The sequence below is a fragment of the Microchirus variegatus genome, assembly GCF_963457635.1.
Source record: "Microchirus variegatus genome assembly, chromosome: 6".
In the NCBI taxonomy this organism is placed as follows: Eukaryota; Metazoa; Chordata; class Actinopteri; order Pleuronectiformes; family Soleidae; genus Microchirus; species Microchirus variegatus.
In genome coordinates, this window is record NC_139807.1 from 684,999 (window position 1) to 698,237 (window position 13,239).

The 13,239-nt window shown below is 38.4% G+C and overlaps 1 protein-coding gene across 1 annotated transcript in view; it reads left to right on the forward strand.

The window, feature by feature from the left end:
• The window catches only part of drp2 (dystrophin related protein 2), a 100,318-nt gene that overhangs the window by 38,741 nt on the left and 48,338 nt on the right, over window positions 1-13,239 (forward strand). The window contains exons 3-6 of the mRNA XM_083891527.1: window positions 7,307-7,427; window positions 8,587-8,698; window positions 9,785-9,941; window positions 12,516-12,662. Of these exons, the coding sequence (XP_083747653.1) occupies window positions 7,307-7,427; window positions 8,587-8,698; window positions 9,785-9,941; window positions 12,516-12,662 (537 nt within the window). The remainder of the gene's footprint in view (window positions 1-7,306; window positions 7,428-8,586; window positions 8,699-9,784; window positions 9,942-12,515; window positions 12,663-13,239) is intronic.

Consider the following 13,239-nt stretch of genomic DNA (forward strand, 5'->3'; position numbering starts at 1 on the left):
AGGGTGTCAGCGTTTAAGGTGTTCCCGAATCGCCGTAGTGCTACCATGGAATGAGAGTTGGGCTTCACAGAGATTGAATTTAACGTGTTTCGCTGGTTTATTTTCCGTGAAATGTTCCCAAACTTTGGAAACTTTTGGTCGGCGTTTTCCAGACTCTTGGGGTGAATTCCAATTATTTGCTTAACCCTCAATCTTAACCCTCAATCTCAAAAATGTTCTCCCTCTAGTGCAAGTGCTGTCCCGATTCTCAGAAAAATTAAGTTGAGGGGCAAGTTTAAGGGCTGCATCGCCCTCAATATTGAGATTTTCAGGGACCACCCTTGGGAGCAAGGGCTACCCAGAATGCATTGCATGTTTTCACATAAGAAAGATGGCGTCAAAAGCAGCAAAGAGAGTGCGCTACAAATGAAGTATTTTCTTTGTTAATAGAGATATAAAAATGATCTTAGTTTAGGCCCATATTATGGATTACTGACGTCATTGTTGCCTAACATTTATTTTTATTTGACCATCTTTTGTCAATAGTCGGCCGGTGTGGTTTACTTTTCAATAAGTCGTGGTGTGTGGTAACTGTCAGCTGAATATTTGTATGAGTATCATCTTATAACTAACTGACAACCTAATAACTTGACTGACAAACGGATCAGAATAAATAATCCTGACGTAAATGTCTTCTTCTTCTTCTTCTTCTTTTTTGGAGTTGACAGACTTTGACGCAGCTTTTGCGTTATTCTGCCCCCTACAGTCTGAAGACGTATCTGCATTTAAGGGGTGTCCCATTTCTGAGTGACAAAATAACCCTCAACACTTGGTTTTGAGGCCAGTTAAGATTAAGGGTTGAGATTGAAGGTTAAGATAGGAATTGGAATTGGCCCAAAGTCTGTTTCCGCCATAATTTGTACGTTCTTCTTCTCTGCTTCCTTGCGGGACGTAAACAGCGAGCAACACTGCCCCCAGCACTTCCTGTAGCTAGTTCTGGATAGCTCGAGTGTGTGTTTGGTCGTGTTTGTTTGCACTGCAGTTACAGATGAGCATGAAGCATCAACACATTTCTGTAGTTGACTTCTGTAGAAGTCTGTTCTTTTAATTCTCTACATTGTCATTGTTCCATATTGTTCTACTCTTCCCCCGTCACTGATGTTTGGCATCTTTTAATTGATCGCTTGACATTTTCCATCTGCTTCATCCTTCAAATCACTTTGTTTGGAAATAAAATGCCATAAAAATGATTATTTTAACTGTTTTTTTTCCCTCCTTAAAGTTGAATACCTTTGACAACACTCTGGTCAGTAAGAGTTGTTGACAAACCTCTTTCAGATAATTCCTTCACGGTTCAGTGATTTGAACTGGCCTTTAAATCCTTTCAAGGGCTTGTAGTGGATAAGAGGCTGAGACTGCCCTGATTTTTTCCTTCTCTCTCCAGTAAATATATATTTATCTAACCATTAAAAGCAGTAAAACATGTCTGCCTTTAAAACCTTTAAAGTAAAATCTGAGGTTTTCACCTGATTCTGCAGTCAGGACTCAGGAGGCAGCGAGCGAGACATTTTCTCTAAAATCAGACTAACCCACAGAACAAGTTTCCTTCAAATTCAATCCACATGATCACTCACACATTTCATTTCATTTGTCTTCACGTCTCCTCAGGTCTGTGTTGGCGCGGCCGTGCTTGATTGATTTTTATTTTTTGGGGCGCAGCGATTATATATCGCAAGACAACCTTTAACGGCTTGTTGAAATAACACATTTCACGTCACCGAGAGCAGAAGGAGAAGGAGAAGGCGAGCAAACAAACAAACAAACGGAAACAAAATCTACTTTTAAAGTCTACTTTTTCACCCTGTGGCACTGAGAACATTTATATAAAACTCCATTCATTCCCAGCTGTAGGTTAAATAAAACCAAAAGTTAGTTCGATATCACAAATAAATCACTTCAAATATATTCAGGATACTTATATCTTTGCAGGACCTTGAACATCTACACACTCTTAAGTCTTTATTTTGTCTTTATTTATCACTCACTTAAAAACAAGCTGTCACCTTTTGAATAATTGAAGTGATTGACATTTTAATGATGAAGCTAATGAGCTCGTCAATGAACAGTTATATATATAAATATATATATACATATATTTATATATGTATATATATATATATTTATACTCCGTGTGCTGGTGTAGAGAGAGCAGTTTCCTCCGCTTAAATAAACATTTATTGCAGTCATTCACAGACATTTAAATGAGCAGAATCTTACCAACCTTTTACACAACAAAAAGGAATTTAACACATGCTTAAAGTTGATTTATCGATCATAATATATCTTGGCAATGACTGGTTTATTTATGTATTTATTTATTTAACCATTACTATGTTAATATGTCTTATATCGCTTTTTTCAGCACAATCTGATGACATTTTTCTTTCTTTTTCACCAACTATATAAACTCACCCGTACTCAAAATTTTTAAAATCGGACTGAATTTGTGAAATTTGGAAAAATACGTCACTGTTCAAAGTTCACTTGGCTCGTTTTTAATTTACCAAAATAGAAGAAAAACTACTAAAAACGAAAAGTTTAGCATTTCTTTAGGGAACTCATTTTAACAATCGGGAGTCACGTAAACATGACGTCACGCGCATCTTTTTCCAGTCAGTCGTCATGGAAAATCGTCATTGCGCTAATGTTTACCCTAAAAAACAGAGGCACACTGGTTATTTGTAGCGCTGCTCTTTTCTTTAAATAAACTGACCGCTCCAGTTCCACTGTAGGCGTGCTAATGGCGCTAACTGGTAAGCGGTGCCTGGGCTCCGGTGCCGCGGCACGTAAACATGGTGCCAGTTTTTTTCCGGTCAGTCGTCATGGAAATGCGTCATGGGCTAACGTGCTTTAACGTTGACGCCGTTAATGAGCCCAGCACTAGTTAAAAATAATAATAATAGTTTAGAATTTAATGTTGTACATTTGAGAAACACAGTTTCATTGATGTGGAGTCGGTGACTGTCCATTTCATTCAGCTCCAGTATTTCATCAGCCAGCATTACAGGTATTTACTGCAGACTCCTGGAGCCACGTACAGTCATTCTGAGAGATAAAAATTAAATGAGTTTTTGGAGAAGCGACGCCTGTAGGTACTGAAAAATAAGCATAAACACCCTCTTCCTGTGGATGGATCGTACCTCAGTGTGTGACTGTCAAACTGAGCCTCTGGTCTTTATGATATTTGGAAAGACTTTGATATAATATTGCCTTAATTTAGCATGCTGACATTATACGTTCTGAATATCACATCAGTGAGCAGTCGTTTTATAGGAATGGAAATAAAATGGACGACTCTCCTCTGTGTTAAAAATACCCACTGGTGGGACTGTAACTAAAGAACCCCACAATCTCCTTAGAAAGTCTTTTTAATTAACATGCTATATGGTCCCGTGTGTGCTAAGTCGCTAAATTTGATTCAGACAGGAAGTTCCCAGCAGGCACATAAGCACGCGATCAGATTCTGATGCAGTTAAGTTAAATCTTTGTGGATTTAAATGTATATATTTAAATAAATGAGCGTTTTAAGTCGATAAATAAGTCAAGGTTTACATGACACGGTAAAAGGTACGTGATTGTGTGAGTGTGAAGATTAGAACTGATAAAATCTCTGCTCTTTGGATTCTTCCTCTCGTGTGATAGTGAGTACAGTATTACAGTATATGGAGAAGCTCGTCCAGGGAGGTTCAGGAACACTCTCACTGTAAATGTTTTCCCACCTAATGGAACTCAGTCGTGGATGATGCGTTTTCACGCAGTGGGACTGATGTAGACATAATTGCTTCTGTAACTACAGCAGCAATCTTCTTTTTCCACGCTCCTTGTGATTTTTTTTTTCTTCCTCTTACGTTTGTGCTGCGTCTCCGAAATGCGGCTTGTACCAACAACACTGAGGGGTTTGTGGCTCCCACCACCACCACCTCACTCTGAGCCCCGCTTCATAGTGCATTGTTGTATCAGCCTCCTAATTAAGAGGACAATGAAAAACACCACTCACGCCCACTTCCCAGCGTCCCACAGTGGCTTCTCTCTTTCTGAACTCTCCCTATCGTCCCTGCAGTGTTGAAGGTGTAACTCTGTGATGCACAGACACACACAAATTAGTTGTTAACACTTTGTAGTCATACTAAAAACAAAGATTACTTGATTACATTGCACATTAACAGGCCTAAATCTGGCCAGATTAGTTTGCCACACACAATTACAGAGCCCCAGACGTGACAGGGGGGAAAAATAATGAATTTGTTCCCACAAAATAGGTAAAACGTCCGCACGAATGACAAAGTTCCCCCCGTAACCCTCATGTGGAGGATAAAGCGGAAGATAATGGATGGATGGATGGATGGATTGAAATTAGTATTTTGTGGCAACAAATTAGTATTTCATGGGAACAAATTAGTATTTCATGGGAACAAATTAGTATTTTGTGGGAACAAATGAGTATTTCATGGGAACAAATTAGTATTTTGTGGGGGAAAAAATAGTATTTCTTGGTACAAATTAGTATTTCATGGGAACAAATTAGTATTTCATGGGAACAATTTAGTATTTTGTGCCAACAAATTAGTATTTTGTGGGGAGAAAATAGTATTTCATGGGAACAAATTAGTATTTTGTGGGAACAAAAGTATTTCATGGGAACAAAAGTATTTCATGGGAACAAATTAGTATTTCGTGCCACCAAATTAGTATTTCGTGGCAACATATTACTATTTCATAGGAACAAATTTGTATTTCGTGGGAACAAATTAGTATTTTGTGCGAACACATTAGTATTTCATGGGAACAAATTAGTATTTTTTGCGCACCGTACACAATTAACTAATGACCTGTTTTCTGAACTCTTGCATGGTAAACTGCTCAAATTGCTTTACACTACACACACAAACACACACACACACACACACACACACACACACACACACACACACACACACACACACACACACACACACACACACACACACACACACACACACACACATTGTATGTATGTCCCACTGTATGTCGCTCTTTTTCATCACACCCGTTCACACCAGCTCACCCTCAGGAGCAATTTTCAGTTATGTGACTGTGCTCATCAGCAACATCAGCATGGGGAAAATTAGAAGAGAAACTGGATATCAAACCTCTTTTATGTCTGGAAAATGACCCACTCTCTTCCCACTGAACCACAGAGACACAGGCTGCATCTGTACTTTTCACCTCGCACAATTTGAAAGCATCACATTCAGTATTCGAGTCCCTGCTGCACAGATGTGTTTTCCTCTCCTATTTCATCCTCTCCTCCTCCTCCTCCTCCCCCTCTCCCTTTTCATGGCAACATGCCTTTATAATCTGAGATGATGTGTGTTGTGGCGTGTGAGCATTCTAGCAATGGGAGGAATTTTGAGAATCTTCTCTGCCGCTCGCAGAGGAAAGAGGAAATGAAATGAAAATGCATCTTCCTCGTCAAAAGGAAAGGGAGTAAATGGAACAGCAACATGTTTAGATGAAGTGAACGAAAGTCATTTCCTCCCTCGCTTTCTCTGCTCCATGCATAATGAAACTTAATCTGATCTGAAGGCTTCGTTCTTAATGTTCCTTCAACCGAAGACGAAGCCTCTGAGTGTGATATTTAGCTGGAATTAAAGTTTTAAACATGACAGCTGGCTCAGGGAATCCACGGCTGAGCTCCTAAACTGGGGGGCGATGGAGAGAAAAGGGAATAAGAGTGAGGGAGTGAGGATGTGTTATCTCATGCCGCTGCAGCTCCTCCGCCATTACACAGTTTTGCATGTTTGCTCTCTGTTTGACTTGACTTATTATCAGGGCTGCACGCCTCTGAAATCCTAATCTCGTCATACTGTAAAAGGATTGAGGGACACTGAGTTCACCTAAATAAATGACTCTGAGGAGATTGAATATCCTCGGCATCAGTTCATACACCTGCAGAGTGGTTTATAGAGAACAAAGATTAGTGTGGAAGAATGGAGGAGGATGACTTACTGGCTTTCTTAAAGGCCCTCGGGGGAAGAAAAGGCTGTGGGTTTGTGCTCAGTGGCTGCGTTAAAAAAAGGCCTTGTATTGTAAAGTGTGTGTCTGTTCATACACACTACGCTGAGCTCCTCATCTGTGATTTGAATAGAGAGGGAGGTGCTGCTGAACGTGGACCAGTGGAGCAGGACTCTCCAGCTAATTGGCTCTTCTGTGCTCGCAGACCAACAAACCAGTTCTCCCAATAGAAAATGATCTGCTATTGTGCCCTGGGCGCTCGGCACAAGCAGACAACCATATAATCTCATGTGGTCCCGTCAGTAGATCAGTGCTGGTGTATAATGGGTTCTCTCATGGATGGCGATGCTATATATATATCTATATACATATAGATATATATATATATCTATATGTATATAGATATATGTATATGTATAAACACGGCTCTTAGGTCAGAGATGGCTAACTTTTTTTTGGGCGGAGTCTTAAAATAAGTTGTTGTTTTTGTGAAGCTGCCTGACAGACTAATCCAGACTACAGACTAGATAATCATCATCCCGTTAATCATCTTTATGTTATGTTTTATTCTTATGGAAGAGGATTAGGGCCAAACAGGAAAAAAATATTTGAGCAAAATATCTGACTTTATTCTGAGAATTCTAACTTTAAACTCAAAATTCTGACTTTATTCTCTGAATTCCGAGTTTAAACTCAAAATTCTGACTTTAAACTCAAAATTCTGACTTTATTCCCAGAATTTTGACTTTAAAACTCGAAATTCTGACTTTATTCTCAGAATTCTGACTTTATTCTCTGAATTCTGACTTGAAACTCAAAATTCTGACTTTATTCTCTGAATTCCGACTTTAAACTCAAAATTCCGACTTTAAACTCAAAATTCCGACTTTAAACTCAAAATTCTGACTTTATTATCAGAATTCTGACTTTTAAACTCAGAATTCTGTCTTTATTCTCAGAATTCCGATTTGAAACTCAGTGTTCTGACTTTAAAACTCAGAATTTCAGACTTTATTCTCAGAATTCTGACTATAAACTCAGAATTCTGACTTTTAAAGTTAAATTAAAGTTACTTGTAGTCAGGAAAGAAATGATTTAGTTAAATATATTGATTTAATAATCCAAAGTTCTTGTGTCTGAGCACTAATATTCAGTAATGTTGTCACAGACACAGGCTGAAGTTTCTATGCTCACATGGAGAAACCAGCAGTAAACTCTGCTAACAGCTTTTCTTTTGCTCACACTTTCTCACTCTTCTGTTTCTCCCCTGCAGGCGTTCATGGAGGATGTCAAGTCTCGTGGGCCGTTCATCTACTCGGTGCTGGAGTCAGCCCAGGCCTTCCTGGCTCAGCATCCCTTCCAGGAGCCAGAGGAGACCCTGACCGATGGAAAAGGTCTGTTCCTCACAACTCTCTGTGCCAACATGCTCACACCAGCCAAAACAACACATACTCACAACCTGCGTCAGCGGAGACTCAGGGTTCATTGGACTGAACTCCTGCTGCTGCTGGAGTTAACCGTTAGCATAATTATGAGCAGTGATTTGTCCTCTGGTTTCACACTGAGTTTAGGGGGAAGTTTCTGGGTCGAGCCCAATTAGCTCTAGCTCGCACAGTAGCATCAATAGATCAATAATACAGTAAGCTGTGTCTTTGGACACGTCTCCTCACAGTGTTATCCACACTATGTTTCCTTGCCTTCTTTCCTCCCTCTGTTTTCTCTCGTGGAGTCGATACACCGTCCAATCACTGCTCTTCTTCTTCTTCTTCTCTCCGTCTGACTTTGTTGACAGACAGTTATGTATTACTATTAGCCCTAATCTTACCTGACGTTCTTCAATGGAGGACTTTTAAAAATGTGTTAATGTTTCACTGCTTCTTAAAAATTAACCCGTTAGTCACTTGAGTCCCAATTAATTGGCTAACGCTAATGTTAGCCAATTAGCAAAAACTTCGAATGAAGGGCTTGTGTGTCCTGCATGTGACTGGCTCGTCACTGACTTTAAACTCTGAATTCTGACTTTAAACTCATAATTTTGACTTTAAACTCAGAATTTCTGACTTTATTTTCAGAATTCTGACTTTTAAAGTTAAATTAAAGTTACTTTTACTCAAGAAAGAAATTATTTGTTTGAATTGTTTGATTTAATAATCCAAAGTTCTTGTGTATCCAAAGGACTCGTGTATCTAGCTTCATTTTAACTTTTAACTAGCTAACGTTATCTGGCTCGTCACTGACTTTCTCTGAATTCCGATTTTAAAATCAGAATTCTGACTTTAAACTCCGAATTTCTGACTTTATTCTCAGAATTCTGACTTTTAAAGTTAAATTAAAGTTACTCCAAAGGACTTGTGTATCCTGCTTCATTTGAACTTTTAGCTAGCTAACGTTAGCTGGGTTGTCACTGTCCTGGAGCTAATAGCGTACAGCGATCGCTACTTGGCCAATAACGCAAAAAACCTCACCAGGATAACCCACGATTAATGTTGCCTTCCACATGGTTACTCCTCTGCTTCATAATCCTCACATCCTTCTTCTTCTCGCCGTCTTCAGAGGTGTCTCCACGTCGGCGGATCCTGAACGTGAGTCGTTCTGTGTGGAAACAGGCGAACGTGGCCAGTGATCTGTGGGAGAAGCTAACGGCGCGATGCGTCGACCGCCACAGGTCAGACCGTCCTTCTTTCTTTACGTTTTCTACATTTTTGCTTTCAACTTAAAGGCCGATTCATGGTGTTCATTCATTACCTGGTAAGTTTGGACTCTGATCACCTGCTCCAGCTCATACGTCATCATAATGCATGAGGTGTTTCTTGTTCAAGTGTTTATGGCACTTTTATTTCGATAAAGAATGTGAATACATTTTCCACTCCTGGGTTTTTTTCTGCAGTCTGTTCATTCTTAGTTTACAAAAGCCGTGATGAATCAGGTTTTCTTATCAAGGACAGTTTCATAAGCAGACGTCTTGACATTCCAGTGTTGGTGATTATTTTAAAAAATGCATTTCAAAAGCAAAATGAATTAATTTTCTTAGTAAAAAACTGTGGCTTTAAAGATTTAATTTGTATTTCCATGACTGTAGATCTATGACATTTGGAATATGGATCTAGTGGTAAAGGGTAAAGCTGAAACTATTAATCAATTATTAAATGAATCGTCAACTATTTTGATAATCGATTAATGGGTTTGAAGCTTTTTTCATGATTAAAACAAGATTTCTGATAGTTTTAGCCTCTTAAATGTGAATATTTTCTTGGTTTCTTTGCTCCACATAACAAAGAAATCATTAAAATTCAATCATTTTCAATGTTTTTTAACATTTTTTGACATTTTGATTACTAAAATAATCGATAGTTGCAGTTGAAATTATTTTTAAAATGCGTTTCAAAAGCAAAATTAATTCATTTTCTTAGGTAAAACTTTGGCTTTAAAGATTAAATTGAGAGACTGAGGATTTGTGAAATTAGTGGTAAAGGGAGTATTTTTCTTGTTTTTGTTTGATATAAAGTATATTTTATATATATATGTTGTAAAGCATCTACAGTATATAGTATGTGTTGTAAATTTAAATAATCAAAACTATATGCTGGAGAAATGTGCAGCTATTCAACATGACATACGCCACACGCCATAATTACCATCATCTGATTACGGCTAATCCGTTAGAGAAGCAATTAAAAACAACTAAATATTGAAATAACATTGAGTTATTTATGTAAAGTCTGAAAACGTCATGTGGCTGAATGCTTTTCAGACACATGGAGAGGACGTTGGAGCGTCTGCTGCAGATCCAGGCTGCGATGGAGGAGCTGGCGGTGGCTCTGGAGCAGGCTGAGGGCGTCAGAGACGCCTGGGAGCCTGTGGGAGATCTCTTCATCGATTCCCTGCAGGACCACATAGACGCCACCAAGGTAGAGGGAAAACAGAGGAGCCACACATCACTGTCATTTTCTCATTTTCTCTCAGAGCACAATCCAGATTTGTTCACCGAAATCACACGAGGAGGTTGTTTGGGGACATTTTGCCGCCATATTTTTCATCTGGCTGCCAGACTGTGTCGTTATCTGATGTCCTCTGAACCTTAAAGTAGTTTTGCATTGTGGAGTCATCTGTACAGACTGGTGAAAAACATCATTTTGATCTCATTTTGAGATCAGAAATTACTCTACACTCTTAGAAATAAAAGTGCTAAGTAGAACCATGTAAGGTTCTTCGGCTTGTCCTCATAGGAGAACCCTTTTTGGCTAGAGAAAGATAGAGAGATAATCTAACTAGCAATATAAATGGATAGATAGTTAACTAGCATGCTAACTAGATAGATAGATAGATAGATAGATAGATAGATAGATAGATAGATAGATAGATAGATAGATAGATAGATAGATAGATAGATAGATAGATAGATAGATAGAAATGGAAAAAAAAAACTGGAAATGTGCCTCTATACACCTATGTACATATTCCATTAAAAACCAGACGTTTGCAGCTAGAATAGTCGTTTACCACATTAACAATGTATAGAGTGTATTTATGATTCATTTAATGTTATATTCATTGGAAAAAAAGTGCTTTTCCTTGAAATTAAGGACATTTCTAAGTGACCCCAAACTTTTGAACGGTAGCCTAGTATGTAATAGTAAAAATATACTGAATATCCACCATAGATCCCAGTTTGCTGGTTCCAGAAACTCAGTTTGAATTGAAGTCTATGGGGAAATGAGCCTATAATTCTCACTTGATAGTAATAGTTAATTGTCTCTTTGTGGTCGTTTGATGGTGTGACACCCACCTTTAGACGATGGTGGTTGGATGTTCACCTATAATAGACGATGTAGTTTGACACATAATTTGTTGATACCAGTGTGATTGACAGCTGGTTTCGTCCAATAGGAGGCTATAGTTGCAGGTGACATCTGTTGTGCTCAGGCCAAAACAGGAGCACCTATTGGTGCATGTCATGGCCAAGGAGTGAACAGTCTCACTCAAACGTGGTCGGATCTGTCAGGACATAATAAAACCAGGTCTACACGGTGCCATATTGTCATGAATTCTAGGTATAGATCTCTTTTTTACAACCTAATTATCCCATTTAAAACAATCGCCTGCGGCTTACCCGCCCCAGAAAGCACATATTGCCAGACTTTGCGAACAAGCTTCAAAACAGTGACATCTGCTTATTTTTTAAAAGCTTGTTTGTTTTTTTTTGTTTTTTTAAAGCAGAGGAGGGATATGTTACTCATGAATTACTGAGAGCACTGTATCATGTCGTGTTTGCCTGCGTACGCTCTCGTCTGTTTGACATGTGACAGACGACACTTCAAACTGACACGGTGGAAATTGTCGTTCAAACATAATGGCGGCGGGTCATCGGTTAAGTCGTTATTGAGCGCCAGGTTCCACCGCTGCCTGGGATTATTGTGTGGCACTATTCATTAGAAGTGAGGATAGTGCACAGTAATCATCATGTCATGTGTTTGGACGCCTGTCACAGCTCAGATCTTGTCACTCTGTCGTCCTTTTACACACAAACAGGCCGCAGTCATACACGTATTATGCAAACATTGCGCATATTAAACGTTAAATTGAAGCTCCGCACCGACGTGTGCTGTGTGAAAATGACAATTTAGCATTTCGTACATTTGTTTTTGAATCTTGCCTGCGGTGAAAAGAAAACCTACCACAGAGTTGTAATTAGATTTGTGCAGGAGTTTATTTTTTTTATCCATTGGCACATACAGTAAGGGAGACATGCAAAATAAATCAAATCAAAACAACAAATAAAAAGGAGACTTCAGGCTGTTTTGAGGGGGTTGAGTGAGCTGAAGGTGTCCTTACAACCAAATTAAGACAATATCATATAATGGAATGCAAATAACCTGCCAAATATGCACATTTTAACTCAGGTGTGGCGCTGTAGAGTTTACGTAGAAATAAAAAAAAATGTGGTTGCATCCCATAGGTCACAACACCTAGTATATGTAGAAGTCGTAATATTCACTTTTTTGTGACTTCTCTGAGAAGTCATTAATTAATCAAACCTTCTACATACTGGTGTATCAAGCATTAATTGTTTAATTAATTAATTAATTAATTAATTAATTAATTAAGTAAGTAAGTAAGTAAGTAAACATTCAACCACTAAAACACGTTTTTTCTTAATCTTATTTAAGAAACAATGATAAATGTTTTTTTTTTTTCTTAAAACAATTAATTTTAAAATTCACAGATAGCAATAATAATTATGTTTTAGCAATAAAACCTTCTTCCCACTGGTGTATTAACCATTACAGAAATATAAAAAGTGATTTTGGTAATTACCAATTATGCTAATTTAGGGTGATGGACAGTGTAATAAATCTACCATAACACTTGATGTATTTCACTTGTATGTGGAGTTTCTAAACCACTGCTGAAAGCTGCTATGGATCACATTGTTTTTTTTCATTAGACTTTAATTTGTCTCAATCTCTTTGACTCTGCTGCAGTTATTTAAGGAGGAGCTGACCCAGGTGCGTGAGGGCATGAAGCACATCAATGACCTGGCCCACCAGCTGGCAATCTCCGATGTCCATTTGTCGATGGATAACGCCCGCGCCCTGGAGCATCTGAATAACAGATGGAAAGTCCTTCAGGTGAGGATCACTGCACACAGTCTGTTGTGTCTGTTGTTTTTGACCATGTCAGAGCAGCAGCTTCTCAAAGGAGGCAGATTCAAGGGAAGACGTCCTCGTGTCCTTCAGTGTTGTTTGAGCAGCGTCTGCAGCTGTCAAACTCAAGGGAAACATTCAAGTGTGATTTTAACGTCTGATGTTACGTTAAGGGTTTATGTGAAGCTTGAATGTTTTCACACCACAGGCTTTCAACTGACTTTTATTTTCCTTTTTGAGTTCTTGAAGGACATTTGTTGTTTTAATGAATGAATGAATGTTTCCGAGCTCTGCAGCTTCACATCCTTTGACATTATTTGAACACAGACGACACATCTTTAGCTTCATAATTAGAAGATAATAAGATCCCTTTTCTAAAGTTCCACAGCAGCTGTTTATTTATCTCTCAGTTTATGTCAATGTTATCCATCCTTTTATAATATATGCATGTACCACCTATGGCAGGGTTCATTTAAAATCAATTTAAAGTTTATGTTCATCATATTATGCTAAATTATATTAAACTCCTTCTATAAAAAATTATGACAAATTTACAGAGACC